The sequence below is a fragment of the Gossypium hirsutum genome, chromosome D13, assembly GCF_007990345.1.
Source record: "Gossypium hirsutum isolate 1008001.06 chromosome D13, Gossypium_hirsutum_v2.1, whole genome shotgun sequence".
NCBI classification, from domain to species: domain Eukaryota; kingdom Viridiplantae; phylum Streptophyta; class Magnoliopsida; order Malvales; family Malvaceae; genus Gossypium; species Gossypium hirsutum.
This window is the reverse complement of record NC_053449.1, coordinates 9,405,735-9,425,573: the sequence shown is the minus strand read 5'-3', so window position 1 is coordinate 9,425,573 and position 19,839 is coordinate 9,405,735. Positions and strand designations below refer to the sequence as shown.

Here is a 19,839-nt window from a genome sequence, read left to right as displayed (position 1 = left end):
CTGAAAATAGGAACAAACTTGATTCATAATCACTAGAAAATATCAACTAATATGATACTCCTAAAGTCTAGCAACAATAAGTTTTGACTGAATCAATAACTTTATTCAAACCAGTAAACTAACAAATTTAACTCTAACATGCCCTCCCTTAAACTGATACTATAAGTGATCAGTTCGATCAAAGTGCAAACACCAAGCATTTTTCTGAACTTTACAAATGATGCCAATTTGAGGGGATTGGTAAATACATCAGCAACCCGATCTTCACTTCTGCAATAAATGAAGTCAATTACCCCATCTTTTGTGAGGTCTCTTAGGAAATGAAACTTCACGTCAATGTGTTTACTTCTACCATGTAGTACTGGATTTTTGGACAACTTTATGGTTGAATTGTTGTCGCAATAAACTGTTGTTGCTCCTTGTTGTTTGAACTGCAATCCAGCAAGAATATTTCTTAGCCAAATGGCTTGAGAAGCACATGAAGTAGCAACTACAAATTCAACTTCAGTTGTTGATAAGGTGACAATTGGTTTTTTTTTTATGACCATGAGACTGCACTCGAACCCATCATAAAGACATAACCTAAAGTACTCTTCCGGTCATCTAAATTTCCAGCATAATCGCTGTCAGTGAACCCAATCAAGCTTGACTTTTCTCTCTTTTTGTAGAACAACCCAAAATCAGAAGTACCTTTAAAGTATCGAAAGATCCTCTTTGCAGCTAGAAAATGTAATTATTTTGGGTTCTCCATGTATCTGCTAATAATGCTAACTGCATACATGATATCTGGCCTTGTTGCTGTCACATACATCAAACTCCCTATAATTTGCTTGAAGAGAGTACCATCAATCTTCTTTCCTTCAAGATTCTTTGTAAGCTTCAATCCAACATCTGAAGGTGTGTTGACGTGATTGCAATTACTCATTTAAAACCTGTCTAAAATTTCTTGAACACACTTCCTTTGCGAAATAAATATTCCATCAACAGATTGTACTATTTCTATGCCAAGAAAATAATGCAACTTTCCAAGATCATACATATCAAACTCAGTCATCATTGACCTTTTAAAATCTTCAAACATGGCTCTATCATTTTCCATATAAATTAAATCATCAACATATAAGCATACTATAAACATTTCCCCCCATATGCACACTTTGTATATAGAGTATACTCATATGGACATTTTTGAAAACCTTCCCTTTGAAAGTAAGCATCAATACGACTATACCAAGCTCTAGGTGCTTGTTTTAGTCTGTATAAAGACTTTTTCAATTTATAAACATTGTGCTCATCACCAAATTTAACATAGCCAGGAGGTTGTTCAATAAATGCCTGTTCTTGTAAGTCTCCATGAAAAAAGGTCAACTACACATCTAATTGGTACATGGGCCATGAGTTTTGAGCAGCTAGTGCAATCACAATTCTAATTGTATCAAGCCTTGCAACAGGAGCAAAGACTTCTTTGTAATCAACACCAAATTCTTGTTTGTAACCCTTTGCCACCAACCGTGCTTTATACTTGTCGATGTCCCCATTCTCCTTCAATTTCGTTTTATAGACCCATTTTACAGTGATCTTTTTGTGCCCTTCAGGAAGATCAGAAAGTTCCCATCTATCCCTATAATTCTTTGATCAGTGGGTACTGCAAGTTAGGGAATTTGTGTTTAGCAGAGTCTTTTTTCGATAAGATGATTAACAACAGATTGCAGCCAACTGTGATTACTTACACATCGTTGTTGAGTGGATATTGCTGTTGGGTATGGGTCCCACTATGTGGGAAACCCATATTTTATGCTATAATGTTTTGTCCCTTCTTTGGTTTTGTCAAAAAGCCACTTTGGGGTTTTTTTTAACGGGTGTTGGGCAAAAATTTTAGCAGGAGAGCAAAAAAAAAAATATCTCAAATTAAAACAGAGAGAAAGAGAGAAGAAAATTTCAGTTTTTCAAGCTTGGTGCAGCAGTGATCAACTCTTCGGTCGAAGGTCCATCCGTGGTTCGATTGAGCTGATTTTTGGACAGCAGCTAGGTGATAAGGTGTTCTTGACTTTGTACGGTCGGATTTTTCATCCGAGTCTTGTAGCGTCGGAAATACCCATTTTTTAGCAGCTACGTTTTTGGTGATGTTCTCTCATTTTTCTCTCTTTTGCTAAAGATTACATATTGTTAGCCTTGTCGGAGTTGAATGCTTGTTGTAGGCTTGATATTGTGATCTTGTAGTCGAACATTTGATGATAGTAGAGCTCTTTATCGGACTCTAAAGTCCCGTGGTTTTTTACCCTTGATTTAAAGGGGTTTTCCACGTAAAAATATCGGTGTCTCTATTTATTTTTGTTGTGGTTGCATTAGTTGATTTGTGGTTGATTAAGGTTGCTAGAGAACATATCTTGTGCTATTGTGCTTGCCATAATTTTTGACAGGAGTTATAAGGAGAGAAAGAACACCGGTTGTGCTTTCGCTTTGTTTCGGTTGTTCGGTTTCTTCCCAACAAACTGGTACCAGAGCTTGGTTATTGTGTCAGATAATTATGGAAATTAATACGAGCAAGATGATTATGTTGAATGGCACAAATTATCAACTTTGGCGGAATAAAATGAAGGACTTGTTGTTTGTGAAGGCTTTGCATCTTCCGGTCTTTACTACTCAAAAACCCGATTCGAAAAGTGATGAAGAATGGGAATTTGAGCATCAACAAGTGTGTGGCTTTATTCGGCAATTTGTTGAAGAAAATGTTTACAATCACATTGATCAGGAGACACATGCTCGAACATTGTGGGAGAAGCTTGAAAGCTTGTATGCTTCGAGGTCGGGCAATAACAAGTTATTTTTGCTGAAGAAAATGATGGCGCTGAAATATAAAGAAGGAATGTCTATAGCTGACCATGTTAGTGAATTTCAGAGTATGATGAATCAGTTGCTTGGTATGGGTGTCAAATTTGATGACGAGATTTTAGGACTTTGGTTGCTTGCTACTCTACCAGACTCTTGGGAGACCTTTCGAGTCTCACTCATTAATTCTGCCCCACAGGGTATTATTACTTTGGATTTGGCTAAGAGTGGTGTGTTGAATGAAGAGGTTAGAAGAAGATCTCAGGGTTCTACATCACAGTCCGAGGTGTTGGTTATCGAGAACAGGGGGAGAAACAGAGACAAAGATGGAAAGGGTAGAGATAAAAGCCGAAGCAAGTCAAGATCGAGATACAAGAATCTTGAGTGTCATCATTGTGGTAAGAAAGGTCATATCAAGAAATATTGCTTCAAGTGGAAGAAAGAAAACAAAGGTGGTGGTGATAAACACGACCGGAATGACGATGAAAAATCCGAGCGTGTTGCTACTGTTACTCGTGAAGATTTGTTAGTTATTTGTGATCAGAATTTGGTCAACCTAGCATGCGACGAGACTAGTTGGGTGATTGATACTGGTGCATCACTTCATGTCACGTCGAGGAAGGAATTCTTCACATCTTATACTCCTGGTGATTTTGGGGTATTGAAGATGGGTAATGATGGTTTGGTTTCGGTTATTGGTATGGGAGATGTTAGCTTGGTAAGTAACAATGGAACAAAGTTAACTCTCAAGGATGTCAGACATGCACCGGATGTCCGTTTGAATTTGATTTCTGCAGGAAAACTTGATGATGAGGGATTCTGTAACACTTTCAGTGAAGGGCAGTGGAAGCTGACTAAAGGCTCCTTGGTTGTGGCTCGAGGAAAGAAGAGCTCAAATTTGTACTTGATGCAAGCTTTGACTTCTCGAGAGACGGTGAATGTGACACTGAATGACAACTCAACTGAGTTGTGGCATAAACGACTCAGTCACATGAGTGAGAAGGGGCTTAGCTGTTTAGCGAAGAAGAATCAACTTTCGGGTTTAAAGAATGCTACACTGAAGAATTGTGCTCATTGTCTAGCAGGAAAGCAGAATAGAGTTTCATTTAGAAGCCATCCTCCTCATAGGAAATCAGAGTTGCTAGAGTTGGTCCATTCAGATGTTTGTGGTCCGATAAAAGTAAGATCACATGGTGGTGCACTTTACTTTGTGACTTTCATTGATGATTGTTCAAGAAAGCTATGGGTTTACACTTTAAAGTCTAAAAATCAAGTCTTTGAGGTGTTTAAACAGTTTCAAGCATCAGTTGAAAGGGAAACTGGGAAGAAGTTGAAGTGCATTCGTACTGATAATGGTGGCGAGTACACAGGGTCGTTTCATGAGTATTGTCTGCGACAGGGAATCAGACATCAGAGAACACCACCAAAGACTCCACAGTTAAATGGGTTAGCTGAAAGAATGAACCGAACATTGATTGAGAGAGTCAGATGTTTGTTGTCAGATGCAAAGTTACCAAGATCGTTTTGGGCTGAAGCTTTGAATACAGTGACACATGTGATAAATCTGTCTCCTAGTGTTCCTTTGAAAGGTGATGTGCCAGATAGAGTTTGGTTTGGTAAAGACGTGTCATATGATCACCTACGTGTGTTCGGTTGTAAAGCATTTGTTCATGTTCCAAAGGATGAAAGATCCAAGTTGGATGCCAAGGCTCGACAATGCATTTTTATTGGTTATGGTCTAGATGGTGAGTTTGGTTATAGACTCTATGATCCAGTTCAGAAGAAACTCGTGAGAAGCAGAGATGTTGTCTTCATTGAGGATCAGACCATTGATGACATTGATAAGACGGAGAAAGTGGATTCACAAGGTAGTGGTGACTTGATCGATGTGAATCCGGTTCCCCTAGACTCTTCACCAGATCCTATCCAGGATGATGTGCATGGTGATGTTAGTGGTGACCATCAGACTATAGGTGACTTTGATACTCCCATGGATGATGTTGTGAATGATCAACAACAAGCACCTATAGCTCCACCAGCAGTTCCACTTCGAAGGTCTTCCAGAGATCGACGATCTTCTGTCAGGTATTCTCCTGATGAATATGTTCTTTTGACTGACGGGGGAGAACCTGAATGTTATGAAGAGGCTATGGAGAGTGAATGCAAAGATCAGTGGGTTGAAGCGATGAAAGACGAACTTCAATCCTTGCATGAGAACCATACTTTTGAATTGGTGAAACTGCCTAAGGGCAAAAGAGCTTTGAAGAATCGGTGGGTTTACAGGTTGAAGCAAGAAGAGAAGTCTTCATCTCCACGATACAAAGCTAGATTGGTCGTCAAGGGTTATACTCAGAAAAAGGGGGTTGATTTTGAAGAAATATTTTCTCCGGTTGTGAAGATGTCCTCTATCAGAACTATACTGAGTTTGGTAGCTTGTTATGACCTAGAGGTTGAACAAATGGATGTGAAAACTGCTTTTCTTCATGGTGACTTGGAAGAAGAGCTTTACATGGAGCAGCCAGAGGGTTTTGTTGCACAAGGGAAAGAGGACTATGTGTGCAGATTGAAGAAGAGCTTGTATGGTTTGAAGCAAGCTCCAAGGCAATGGTACAAGAAGTTTGAGTCTGTTATGGGGGAGCAAGGCTACAAGAAGACTACTTCTGATCATTGTGTGTTTGTTAAGAGATTCTCTGGTGATGATTTTATTATTCTTTTGCTCTATGTTGATGATATGCTTATTGTTGGTCAGAATGCTTCTAGAATTGAGAAGTTGAAACAAGAGTTGAGTAAATCCTTTGCAATGAAGGATTTGGGGCCAGCAAAGCAAATTCTTGGCATAAGACTGACACGTGATAGAAAGGCCAAGAAATTATGGTTATCACAAGAGAGGTACATTGAGAAAGTACTTCAAAGGTTTAGTATGGACAAAGCTAAAGCGGTGAATACTCCCTTTGCTATGCACTTTAGATTGAGTGTTAAGCATAGTCCTTCCACAGAAAAGGAGAAGGAAGAGATGCAGAAAATTCCTTACTCTTCAGCCGTGGGTAGTTTGATGTACGCAATGGTTTGCACGAGACCAGACTTGGCTTATGCCGTTGGTACAGTTAGTCGGTTTCTTTCTAATCCAGGCAGAGAGCATTGGAATGCAGTGAAGTGGATTATGAGATATCTTCGTGGCACTTCCAACATGAAACTTTGTTTCGGCAATGAGAAACCTGTTCTTGTTGGGTATACAGATTCAGACATGGCCGGAGACATTGACTCGAGGAGATCTACTTCAGGTTACTTAATCACTTATGCAGGGGGAGCTGTGGCATGGCAATCGAGACTGCAAAAGTGTGTTGCATTGTCCACCACCGAATCAGAGTTCATTGCAGCAACCGAAGCGTGTAAGGAGATGCTTTGGATGAAGAAGTTTATGCATGAGCTTGGTTTTACTCAGGAGAAGTATGTCCTGTACTGTGATAGCCAGAGTGCTATTCATCTTGGTAAGAACTCAACTTTTCATGCTAGATCTAAGCATATTGATGTGAGGTACCATTGGATACGAGATGTTCTTGAAGCTAAGCTGTTAGAGCTTGAGAAGATACACACTAATGATAATGGTGCTGATATGTTGACGAAGGCCTTACCAAGAGGAAAGTTTGAAGCATGTTGTTTGACCTCAGGTATGGAGGCATTCCCCACATAGTTGGAGGGGGAGATTTGTTGGGTATGGGTCCCACTATGTGGGAAACCCATATTTTATGCTATAATGTTTTGTCCCTTCTTTGGTTTTGTCAAAAAGCCACTTTGGGGTTTTTTTTAACGGGTGTTGGGCAAAAATTTTAGCAGGAGAGCAAAAAAAAAATATCTCAAATTAAAACAGAGAGAAAGAGAGAAGAAAATTTCAGTTTTTCAAGCTTGGTGCAGCAGTGATCAACTCTTCGATCGAAGGTCCATCCGTGGTTCGATTGAGCTGATTTTTGGACAGCAGCTAGGTGATAAGGTGTTCTTGACTTTGTACGGTCGGATTTTTCATCCGAGTCTTGTAGCGTCGGAAATACCCATTTTTCAGCAGCTACGTTTTTGGTGATGTTCTCTCATTTTTCTCTCTTTGCTAAAGATTACATATTGTTAGCCTTGTCGGAGTTGAATGCTTGTTGTAGGCTTGATATTGTGATCTTGTAGTCGAACATTTGATGATAGTAGAGCTCTTTATCGGACTCTAAAGTCCCGTGGTTTTTTACCCTTGATTTAAAGGGGTTTTCCACGTAAAATATCTGTGTCTCTATTTATTTTTGTTGTGGTTGCATTAGTTGATTTGTGGTTGATTAAGGTTGCTAGAGAACATATCTTGTGCTATTGTGCTTGCCATAATTTTTGACAGGAGTTATAAGGAGAGAAAGAACACCGGTTGTGCTTTCGCTTTGTTTCGATTGTTCGGTTTCTTCCCAACAATTGCAATGAAGGAAAATTGCATAAGGCGTTTAGGCTATATCATTAGATGACAGGGAAGGCAGTTACTCCGAACAATTATACATATACTGCTCTTATATCCAGTCTTTGTCGAGCAAATATGATGGTGGAGGCAGTTAGATTATTTGGTCAAATGGTAGAGAGAAACATTATGCCAAATGAGGTGACATATAATGTCCTAATTGAGGGATACTGCAAGGACGGTAACATGTTAAAAGCCTTTGAATTGTTCGGCGAAATGGTGGACAAAGGTCTTGTGCCTGATACGTATATTTATAGATCTTTAATAAGTGGTCTTTGTTCTATTGGTAGAGTGTCGGAAGCCAAAGAGTTCCTGGATGGTTTTCATAGAGATCACCGTAAGTTGAATGAGATGTGTTGTAGTGCACTATTACATGGTTATTGCAAAGAAGGGAAAATAGAGGATGCATTAAGGGCTTGTTGTGAGATGGTTGCACGAGGCATTGATATCTCGTGTGTGATGGCATACTTATTGATGGAACTCTAAAACAACATGATACAATAAGGTTACTTGTGCTCCTAAAGGAGATGGATGATCAAGGATTGAGCCTTGACAATGTGATATACACAAGCATGATAGATGCAAACAGTAAAGTGGAAAATCTTAAGGAGGCTTTCGAGCTCTGGGATATTATGATCGGTGAAGGATGCGTCCCTAATGTTGTTAAATATACTGCTCTGATACCAATGTTGAATTAAACAGATGGAAAGGAGGAAATAAAAGTTTGAAATACTTTAATAATATGAATTCTGATGCACTTTATTGAATGAATAATGAAACATTTATATAGGCTGAATTACAACTGAAAAATCACTAAAAAATAGGAACAAACCTGGTACGTAAATCATTAGAAAATATAAACTAATATTAGATACCAAGTGTGTTAACAACTTAATATCATAAAGTTCTTTATTTGTTTGTTTATTTCACATTACTGCCTTGTTTTATTTCTTGTTATAATAACAAATGCAATATTAATATTATAACAAACGCAAATTGGGACATTTCCAGCTTCACCCTCACCAACAATGGTTTTGTTTAGTGGCTTGGTCTATGGCAGACGAAAGTAGAGGTGTCCAGCTTTTGTTTGTAATGCCTTCGACAGCTTCGTTTCCTTGTTTCTTTGCTATCTTTTTTTTTTCAGGTTTCACTTGTGCTCCTTGGCAAGCTATTGTCTTTGTCCGAGCAAGAGTGTTGCTGTCTCCAATGTTTGGGCTTGGCTTTCGGTCGAACCATCGCATTGGTATGAGTGGCTCCTCCTGTTTTTTAAGCCTTCAATTTTGTTTAGGTAACAGTTCCCTTGCTTTATTTTGGCAAACTGTGCTGGATCGGTTTGCAAATAGATTTGTTTTCATTTTAGTTTGGTTTGGTTTGGTTTGGGTCTTTGATTTCAAGCTTTATGCCTTTATCCCTTATTGTATTGTTGCTCTTTCTATTTGTTGATCTTAGGTTTAGGCCTTATTGTATTGTTTCACTTTACAAATGTACAAAATCCCAATTTTTTGCACAGTAAAGGTAGGGATGGAAGTAGAAAACATTTTGAACAAAATTTTCTAAGATAAATTTTATCATTATATAAAGTTATTATCTTACAATTTTCAAAAAGATTATAAAACAATTTTGACATTTGGGGAGGCCTATGTCTGCCCCTTGGTGCGGCATATGAAAAACAAAAAAACAATGATGACGAGCGCTTTCACTATCGACCTTCTTCAATAGAAGAAGTGATTTCAGTATTAGTTTCTGCATTACTATACAAAGAAGCTGTGGCAGAAAGGGGTCTCCTAATAACGTAGGCTGGCTGTTTAGGTATGGGAAGCTTTGAACTTTGGGTACCACTAAGCATTAAAACAATATCACCCATTGTGGGTCGCTCACTGGGATCTTCCTGTATGCATAACAGCCCAACATGTACGCATCTAATGAACTCACTTTCATTGCAATTTGACCCTGCTCTCTCGTTCATTAAATCCAATGCCTTGCCTTCTTGCCACAGTCTCCATCCCTGCAACCAAATATTCAAAATTGCAATACTTGGCAATGCCATATGGAGAAGGAAACCAATCTTAAAATCATCTCTACTTACATAACCTACTAGGCTTGGGGCATCATCTTTCACTTGATAGAATCTCATGTTCCTTTTTCCACTAATGATCTCAAGCACCACTATACCAAAGCTAAAAACATCGGATTTTACTGAGAAAAGTCCATCTAATGCATATTCTGGCGCCATATATCCACTGCATTTTACAACGCTCATTATTATGGTTAGAAATATATACATATCTTGGTTGCTTTAAACATGAAATTCTGCAGTTAACTTACTATGTGCCAATTACTCTAAGCGTGTTTGCTTCGGTCTGTTTTCCTTGGATCATCCTCGCAAGACCGAAATCGGATATTTTCGGATTCATCTCTGCATCCAGCAGTATGTTACTAGTTTTCAAATCCCTGTGAATGATTCTCAACCTGGAATCTTGGTGAAGATAAAGCAATCCTCTGGCAATTCCCAAAATGATGTTGAAGCGTGTCGCCCAGTCCAATTGCTGACTTGATGATTCACCTTTAAAAGTTTTTCATCAAACACTATAACCCATCATTCACCCTATAAACTAAAAAAGATAACAGTTGAGGTTTGAGCGGCTAATTACCAAATAACAAAGAGTCTAAGCTTTTGTTGGGCATATATTCATAGAGAAGAATCTTTTCCTCTCCTCTAATGCAATATCCCAAAAGTCTCACAAGGTTCCTATGTTGAAGTTTAGCAATCAACACCACCTCATTCTTAAATTCCTCCAAGCCCTGTCCTGAAACACTGGAGAGCCTCTTTACAGCAACTTCTTCACCACCTGGAAATTTACCCTGTGATCATTTCATAGCCCTTTTAAGATGATAAAACCATCAAAGCTAAGTTACTTATACTCGGGTGTGAGTGTTTGATATGTATACTTCATGAAAAATAGGAGTCCGAGCAACATAACAGTAAAGAATAAATGAAGTGTGAATACCATGTAAACAGGCCCAAACCCTCCTTTTCCAAGTTTGTTTTCTTCTGAGAAATTGTTCGTTGCAGCTCGCATGCTTTCAAAATCAAAGAAAGGCACGTCTATGCCCGTCCCATGATCTTTTTCCTCGAATGGGGTCAAGTCTATTAACTCTTTAACCCCTTTCTCAGTGTCATACATATGAAGAACAGCTTGTCTTTGTTTTTCTGAATTCAAAAGAAACATACATTTGGGCAAGCTTTGTTAAATGCTAACTGCGTTTTTAAATCCCAAAAGCATCGTTTGTTTTACGTTAAAGTTAAACACTTACCTCACCTCTTTACCACCTTTTCTCTCCACACATAAATCGAAACTGCAGCACACAAAAAGGCTGACCCAATTGGCAAAGATATTCCTAGAATCAAAGCGAGTGGCTTGCTTTTATCGGAAGACTCTCCCAACTGTCCAGCTTCTGCAAGAACAGGTTAGATGGTAATTGCTATAGATACCATACTTTTATACATCAAATTTAGCACTGACCTCGAGTACAGTTTAAAACCAAGCCATCCCAATGATAGGTGGAATTGCAAAGGCACCTTCTTTGTCCATTTTTGTTTTCATTGCAAGTCGAATGTGGCCAATCTTTGCAGTCCGCAGATGAAGAACACATTGGCTCTAGCGGTGGCTTCCAACTGATTTCTACTTCAACCGTACCTTCTAGTGTAGAATCCGACGTTAAGTTGCCAAGTTCACCACTGCAGCTGCTGGTCACATTGAATGGTGATGATTGATTGAACTGCAAAATTCTGCTTGCTGAAGCATGCAGAGCTGCGCAATTATTTGCCTCTTCGGCTTTCATTTGGATGACAAATGTTCTCGTATCTGGATTGACTGCAACAACACTATATCGGCCATTAGGCGCCATGAAGCTTAATTTGCCGGTATCGTTATTACAATGGAAACTGAAGTACATTGGATCACCACATTTTGGCCCTGTGCTTAGGGGATAAGGTACTGAGTTTGTGCCACAAGTCTCACAATTTCTAGTTGATGCTTCTGCAAAGTAGAATAGATATAGTTAAATCAAGCTTTTGCTTCATATTGCTGCAAATTGCCTTATGAAATCTTTACAGTACTCTTTGAATGCTGCTATTTCAACATCAGGCTAGAGATAAATAGCTAGCAACAGTTTTTGCGTTTTTTTCTTGCTCATTTGTACGGAGTAAAATACCTATATCGGACAATGCTACCCGTATGTTGAGATCGTAGCCATCGTCTTCATCCTCCTGAAGATCTTTGAGATCCTCTGACCAAATCAAGCATGAAGTAGTGTAGTCTCTCTGGCCTTCAAATGAATAAGCCTGGCACTGACAGTTCTTGAGGCACTCCCCTCTGCAATCTGTTTCATCCTTGGCCTCGTACGATGAGTCTGAATTTTCTGCTTTCATTCTTTTCAAGCTCAAGAAGTAATTGCCACATGATGATGTATGGTTTCTGGAGCAACTGTCCGAAAACTCTCCGGCTTTCCATTTGTCCATGAATTTAGGTTGGAAACCCGGTAAGCACTTGCATGGCAACCCGCTGTTGGTATTACAGGTGCCAAAGTTGCCACAAAAATTGAACACACTACAATTATTGTTTGGCTCCGACCATATCGAGGACCAACTGTTCATGTCTGCATCGAAATCCCAATACTGTAATTTTCCATTGAAAGTCATTACCATTCTTTTATCTTGGTAAACTCTTGGGTTGTTACTCTGGCTAAAAGTCAAGAAGTTGACTATTGTAGGAGGCAGTTCATCCGATTTAATGATTTTACCTGCATCTGGCCTACTTGATTTCCAGTGAATGGTACTCTTTTCCATTACAACAAGCTGCTCCACTCCTTGATCTTGCTTAAATATGAAGTTCCCTGATGATGGATCTTCTTCACTGCTCCATGAAGTTAATAAAAACTTTGCGTCCATCTTCATACCGAAAAGAAACGTATCTGTTGGTTCAGTAAAGCTTTCCCATAGATTGACCCTCAACCGTTCATCGAGTAGAATGAAGTTACCGGTATCGTTAAGCTTCGCCACAAGTTTCGAACGCTTAGCTCCACGCTGTGTGGACCAGTAAATTTTCCCTCTCTCATCGGATAACTTCAGTTGGTCATTTGCAATAGATAAAACTCCAGTCCTATCTAAAATTGGATTGTCTCTATTAGCAACCCAAACCACTATCTGTGAATTGGAAGCATACCATATCCCCACATATCTCTTCACATTAGAGCCTCTTGATGGACCAAAGAACCCCAATTGAAATCTATTTCCAGCTGAAACAAGAGTTTGTCCATCTGCAAGCCCGCTTTCAATAGTAATATTATCCCTAGCAAAGCAGGCCTGAAGAGCAGAAAACAGTATGAAAATTGTGTAGCAAGATAAGATGGAAGAAAGGGTGTTAAGAACTGACCACCGACAACTTGTTCTCATCTTCTCTTGAACACAAATTTTCTCCAAACAGAAGAAACTTTCTTCTTTATGGAAAATGAGTGGGCAGCTGGTAAAGTCCATGTTAACTTCATTAAAAATAAAGTAAATATTCAGGAATCTTAAAAGGGGATGGGTGGAGTACTAGTTTATTCTTATTCCCTAATGCATGCGTTCTGGAAAATTAATAAAATATATGGTATGAAATGTCAAAGCTGGTGTCCGCTTTTTTTAATCCCACGAAAATTGATGTCTTGTGTCATTGAATTTTAATTATATATTTACCTATAAAATACGGACGAAAAGTAGTTGATTGATGAAAATTTTATGTAATAAATAATTAAATATGATGTTAGTTGAAGTAGTAAAAAGTTATAAATATGATGTTTTGAGTTCACGTACAAATATTTTTCTAAATTTCATATAAAAAATAAAATTACTCTCAAAATCTTATGCTTTGTAAAGTTAAAGGATTTTTTTATAAATTCTCCACTAATTAAATTGAACAATAAATAATCATAAATATTAGTAAGTATAGATTATTTGAATTTTGCTTTCAATGAGAAATCCAACACCATAACACCATATTTTTATATAGGTTTTGAATTTACTAAAAAAAGTCAGTTTTTTCCATTAAATTTGACTCGTTTTTATATTTTCTTGTTCGACCCGATTCTCCTAAAAACCTAAATTTAAAGAAGAGTTGAGGAGTTGATTGTATACAAACAGAAATTGGCAGACTCTACCGAGATATTTGGAAACCTAAGTGGCTGGTTGAGAATAATTGGATTTTAATTTTGGTTTAGTTAGCTTCAAACCAGCCAATTCCGTAGTGGGAGACAAAATGATTAGGAATGAGTGATTGTATTGGTCTGTGGCGGCCTTGCCAATGGAGTATATATATAGGTGTGCGTGGAAACAGAATTCTTCTCAATTCTGTTTACCAATTTTTCTCTCTATAGCATCGTCTTCTTCGGTCGCTCCGAAGAAGAAGAGGATGTAGCTAAAGGAAGCTCTGCATGTTGCAACCGTCGCATGAATTGAAGTCTGGAAGTAGAAAATTGGAAAACTGATAAACTCGCTTATCTCTCTATCCTCGTGGATTGAAGGAAGAACTAGAGTATCTTTAAAGTTTCTATATAATTATGGACACTAGGTTTTTAATGTTTGAACACCTTTAAGTTAACCGATAAATGGTTGTTATGCTTAACTAACATGACAAAAGAGTCTCTAGTGTTGGGCAAGCTATGTTGTCGAGGATTAAGAAAGCAATGTGAGTTTTTGTACTTTGCCCTTGGGTGATCGTTGATAATGTTTGTTTGAATGGTTTGTGTCTGAGTTATCTAGAATTGTGGCTGTGTATAGAAAAGGGTAAATGGGCATGCTGAATAATGAATGATACCATGAAAGTGTGTACACTGGATGCAAGAGTAAATGATTTGTCTAAGTAATCAATGGCGTATTGTGTGATATGGTGATAAGTGTAATGTCTTGAGAGATATATTTATATATATAATATGTATACGGAGTAAGGAGGGAAATTTCCTTGACTGGGTAGATGAAGATAAGAATAATTGGTGGAATGGATGAATGAGCGGACTGAATAGGAAATCAAGAGAGTTTAATTAATTGAATCAGTGAGTTTATAGACTTAATTGAATCAGAGATTTGACCATTTGTAATTGACCAACAATTAATTAAAGTAATTTGAGAGAATTAATTAAAGTAATTAAAGTAATTAAAGAGTTTAATTAATTGAATCAGAGAATTTATAGACTAATTAATTAAATGTGTATTTCAAGTATTTTTTTTTCCTTAAATTTTAGGACTTATATACCCTTTAGCTTGCCAAAGCTGAGAAACTGTGTCAGTTACTTAATACCAAATGTAATTAAGGAAGGAACCTGGTATCTAGAGAGTCACCATAAAAATTGTATCTAGAGAAAGTCACCATAAAAACTGTCACCATTGATGTTGCAAATTTACATTAAAAAATATTCTGCAAATGAAGTTTAGAGAAACTCAATCTTTGCATTAGAAGATGCCCTGGAAAACCCCATCATTTGTGACCTAATCTTTTGTCGTCGTAGGGAATCTCTATAGTTGCAGTGCCCGGAGAAAAATGTCATCTCTTGTAATGCTTTCCCATGCTTCAACAAGAACTTTGCTAGGCTAACTTCATTCTCACATTCTAAGAATCCATGTATTTTCACTACACTAAGGTTGTTAAGCAATGGCTTCAATGCCTGGCTTTGAGATTCCCAGAATTGTTCTTCTGAGCTAGGTATGTCCCACAAGTCCTTGTTCCATTTCTGAAAATAAGTTCAAATAAAACAATCACCAAGTAAATTAAATTTAAACATGACAACTTATATATAATGTAAAAAAAAGAACTGTGGGTACATTCTCTTCGTTTATAATGTAAATGTAAATATATATACATATATATGGGTACATACTCTTCGTTCAATCTTATAATCATTGAGGATCTTGAGAATTAGAGTGTGTAATGCAGGAGAGCACTTGAAGAGATAAGCTAATCCGGGGAGATTGTGTTTGTTGAAGCCAGTTTGTAGCTCTAGGGATTTTAGTTGGTCGAATGGATGCATTAGATTTGCAATATAATTCCTGCTTGACAACACCTGCTATATTTTGTGATTTAATGTTTAAAATGATAATAAAGAAAAATAAAAAAAATTAAAATAGAAGGGCAATTGAAGGGATTTTAAGGACAAAATTTCATTATTCATGGATCCCATTAGGACTTTTAGGGACAAATATCAATATGATTAATGTGCAAGAAATCTTTTTTATTCGAGATTTTTAGTGTTTTATAATTAAATTGAATTGAATTCCAAATTTCTTAATATTATTTTCTCCACCTTGCAAGACTTTTACAAACAGCAAAGGGCAGTAAAGCAATGCATGAATTGAGAAGTAAAAAAAATGTACCTCAACGCATTGGCCTTCAAGCGTTAAGGTGTGGAGTCTGGAGAGAGCAGATAAAAGATTGGACACACTCCGAATCTTCGTCACACTGAAATCTTCATTAAGCACAAAGAAACCAATGGAAGCCTCATGAGCCGATACCAAGTTCTCCAACGAGCTGTTCTCGGTGATGGCATTATATTCCCATACCATGACTCTCAAGCTCGGTGCATTAATCTTCACCCAACTCTTATCACAATACGCATCGAAACAGCTCGCAACTTGCAATGTCTTCAATTTAGCCCCCGAGACATCCAATCCATGTAATTGGAAGCAATTTTCAAGCGTGAATTCCTCTAGTGCCAAGCAACTAACCTTAAGCTGTTTCAACCCAAAACAAGCATCGAGGTTCAATTTCTTGAGCCGAGGAAACGATGAATCCGTAAACAAATCGGAAAGTGTGGGCTGATCGTATAAAATAACGAGAGATAAAGATAAGGTGTGGAGGGATTGGAAACCACGTTTCATGACCGACGGAGGTAGTAAACGGAAACCGGGGTATCGAGATCGCAACTTGAAGACACGCAATGATTCACTGGTGAGAACACTTCGTGGGAAATTAAAGTAATCGTCGGTGGCGACTTCAACGTCTAATTCCTGCACATTTTGCCTTACGGCGAGACGGATCAAGCCATTTAGACGTGAAAAGCTCAAAGGAGCACGGAAACGAAGGATCCTTAGATCGGATTGCTTGTCGCGGAGAGCTAATACCTGGCTAATGAAGTCCAGTCGTTTAACGGAAAAAGAATGCGGACATAATAATAATCTTTTATTTTTTATACTCGGCTTCGTATTTGGAGCATTCGTTGAAGCAACACCGATTGGATTAATAGAGGTGAAGTCAAGATCAGGGAATGAAATCCACAACGATCTCCATCTTTTCGATAACACGCTGGTTTGCGCTATGGATTTGATGGGTAAATGAAAAAGAATTTGATGAAGAACAACGTCTGGGAGATCACTAATTCTATCGATTCCATTCTCGCCTTCCAACCAATACTTCTTTCGTTTTGCGGATCTGGTTTCCATGAAAATTATGATAATAATTTTGTTTCTAATCACTGAAAATCGGTCGAAATTGCAGAGGTTAGGGTTTGAATTTTTCAAAAGAGTGAAGTCACGAGGAACGAGAATAGCATTTGAGTTTGTTTTTTTATTAAAAACAAGTCAAATAAAAAATTAATTATTTAGCTACATGTTAGTGCTACCGTTTGTTTTAAACTGTATTAAGGTAATTTTTTTAGTTTTCATTCACTCCATTTATTTATATATTATTAAGTTTAATTTTTATCCTAATACACTTAATAATTAATCAAAATATGCAATTCCCTAATAAAAATACAGTTGCTATTAGTATTATTGCCAATGTAGGAGGATATGAGTTCAAGCGTGCTTAAGTTCGTTTTATCCTAAAATTACGTATTACCTTTATTTAGATGTCTAATTTCATATACTGTCTCAGTTGGTAACGGTATTGTTACTATTGCAAGAAAACATCGGTTCCAGCACACTCAAGCTCGATTTATCCCTCTTATTCATGTGTTGGGGACGAGTTAGTTTTAGATGTTGTATCAAAAAAATGTCTAATTTCATATAAAATTTTGTTTGGGAATACTTTTACTTATATTTCCGCCGACAATCGTGACAAATCCTCTCGCCGACATATTGCATTCTTAAAGGGGAATTAAGGTTCAAATCTTAAAGACAATATTGTTGAAAGGAATAATCACGAACCTTAAACATAAGCCATAAAAGGAACATGGTAAATAAAAGAAAAATACTAAGAGTGTTAATTTATTGGTCATAATTCATTGAATTCTTGTTTGAAATAAGGGTATGGATAGAAGTTGTCCAGGGATCTTAATCAAGATTGGTGTCAATTAAAAATTTAAACGTAAAACTTTTACCAATCCTATTGTCGGTAAGAATGTAACTGCCCAACTTTCAGTGATACTGGAAAATGTAGTTTCAAATTTTGATTTTTCTAAATTGAATCTGTAAATATTAAATATGATATTTACGAGGATAATATAAAAATATATTGAAGATTGGGCAAGTAATTTTATTAAATTAATTGTTAATTAAGGCTCAGGGACTAAATTGTAAAAGTTTAATCCTCATAGAGTTTTAATTGACCAAAAACTTGAGGACTTAAATAGTAATTAACAAAGGGTCAAAATTATTATTAGACTATTTTGTAGATAAGAGATAGTTGATGATGATAGCAAAACCCATTAAGATTGATTAATGTTGAATTAAGTTAATTAAATTATGTTTATGTTAATTAAGTTAATTTAATTAAGCTTTAATCCAACTATTTTAGAAGGGTCAGATAAGGATTCAAAAAAAAAAAATTAGCCCTTTAAATTTTATAAATTTATATGTTTACATATAATAAAATTATAATTTAACTTCCTAAATAGCAAAATTTCTATCTAATTATTTTAAAAGTTCTAAAAAAGGAGATCCCAATCAGCATCATCAGAGAAATATCATAATGAAACGTGATACAATCAATATTCTCTCTTTAGGAACTTTCTCTTCCTTCTCTCTGGAAATCTCTTTTCTTATTTCCTCCAAACCTTTGGGTTCAACGACCAGCCGGTCGTTCACATCGTTAACTATCATCTACAGGTTTTTACTTTGCCTATTGTTTTTCGGCATAATAACTCAAGGCCTGATCGTTCCTCCATTGCCGGCCTTAGTCTGCCAAGGAGAGGCCATGTCTTGCTTCTCCATGGGTCCGCCTGTTTTGCTTTCGGCCACCACTCTGGCATCTAGGATGTTTTATTTTCTTTTTCATCCAAATTGTGAAGCCTTGCCTAGTATGTTGCAACGCCGACATTTCTCGAGACTTTTTGTCGGTCCTGTTTCATGATGGTTAATGGAGTCATCGCACCAATGCTTTCCCTGACGCTTGTTTATGCCCAATAGCTCTAAAGGTCTATTCAACCCACCAATTGGTTTTCTATGTTGTTGGTGAATTCGACATCTTTGACTTTCCATGGCTTCACGTCGGCTTGGCCTCCTTACGGAGGCGAGCATGCTATCAAGGCCAGTTTGGCAACCTCTTGACAGTCTCCCGGTGTTTGCTTCCCCACTCATCCATGCATGGCGGCAGCGGCCCTATTAAAAATTAAGGTGTTTTGTAGGGTTGTTATGCCTTTGGGCTCGACCTTTGGTCTTGAATTGTCGTATCTTCTGAGCTTTGGGCCCATGAATGACGTACTAACCCTTTTTTATGGCATAATTCATGATTTAGCCCTTAAAAGTATACTTATTTTTCTATTTTGGTACTAAAACTTCTTTGTTCCAATTTGGTATCTAAAGTATCAATTTTCTTTGTTTTTGGTCCATTTAGCAACAGGCGTTAAAAAATTATTAGCCAACTTTGGCCAATAAAAATGTCATGTGGCAATTAGGTTTTTTTAAAAATTAAAAAATAGAAAATTATAATAGTAAATATTTAAATATTAAAAACACATTTAACTTTGACTAACCATTGATTAGTGTTAATAGGTATTGCCCAGTCGTTGACCAACCATGTGGCACTATTAGAACACACCACGTGTTTTTTTAAAAAATAATATTTTATATTATATTGATTAAAAAAAAATTCAGGTACTAAAAAGGAAAATGGATATACTTTAAGAACCAAATCGTGAATTAAGCTATTTTTTATTAATGATATTTATCATTTGAAAAAAAGAAAGAAAAATACTAATAATTTGGCAATACCAGTTCAATTTGAATGAACCAGGAATGCCGGTAAAGTCGAAAATTTACAGTTTGGAAATTCTGGAAATGTGGCCATAATTTCCTAGTGTTAAAAATGGTGGTGGCTAAAATGCAGATTGAAGGTTCATCACTGGGATGGACAGCAACCCTCACGAGATTCGATAGTGCACTGATTCTGGATCGCTGTGTTTAATTATTTTCCGTAGCTTTAGGTGGGTTGCTATGTACTTTAACATTTAGTGCCCAATTTTCAGTATCATACGAGACCATCAATAAGGGTCCCCCTATTGACTCCGCATCAATCCTATCCCATTCCCACGAATAAAGAGTTGGGCTTTTCTTTTTTACATAA

The 19,839-nt window shown here is 37.1% G+C and overlaps 2 protein-coding genes across 4 annotated transcripts; both read right to left on the bottom strand.

Annotated features, from left to right (window-relative positions):
* Window positions 1–8,884: 8,884 nt before the first annotated feature.
* Window positions 8,885–12,872, bottom strand: LOC107919425 (G-type lectin S-receptor-like serine/threonine-protein kinase At4g03230). Its single transcript, XM_041108582.1, has 8 exons — window positions 11,525–12,872; window positions 10,834–11,349; window positions 10,627–10,765; window positions 10,318–10,552; window positions 9,961–10,171; window positions 9,635–9,872; window positions 9,396–9,549; window positions 8,885–9,314 (listed from the first exon to the last, which is right to left on the bottom strand). Exons 1-8 carry the CDS (start codon window positions 12,843–12,845, stop codon window positions 9,009–9,011), a joined length of 3,120 nt encoding a protein of 1,039 aa, XP_040964516.1. The 5' UTR covers window positions 12,846–12,872; the 3' UTR covers window positions 8,885–9,008.
* Window positions 12,873–14,688: 1,816 nt separating this feature from the next.
* Window positions 14,689–16,876, bottom strand: LOC107919609 (putative F-box/FBD/LRR-repeat protein At4g03220). Of its 3 annotated transcripts, none has more exons than XM_041110213.1 (3): window positions 15,714–16,876; window positions 15,221–15,406; window positions 14,689–15,073 (listed from the first exon to the last, which is right to left on the bottom strand). In XM_041110213.1, exons 1-3 carry the CDS (start codon window positions 16,776–16,778, stop codon window positions 14,774–14,776), a joined length of 1,551 nt encoding a protein of 516 aa, XP_040966147.1. In that variant the 5' UTR covers window positions 16,779–16,876; the 3' UTR covers window positions 14,689–14,773. The 3 variants fall into 3 exon arrangements, with proteins under 3 accessions (XP_040966147.1, XP_016704527.1, XP_040966149.1); XM_016849038.2 differs by having other exon boundaries at window positions 15,221–15,403; XM_041110215.1 differs by lacking the exon at window positions 15,221–15,406.
* Window positions 16,877–19,839: the final 2,963 nt, after the last annotated feature.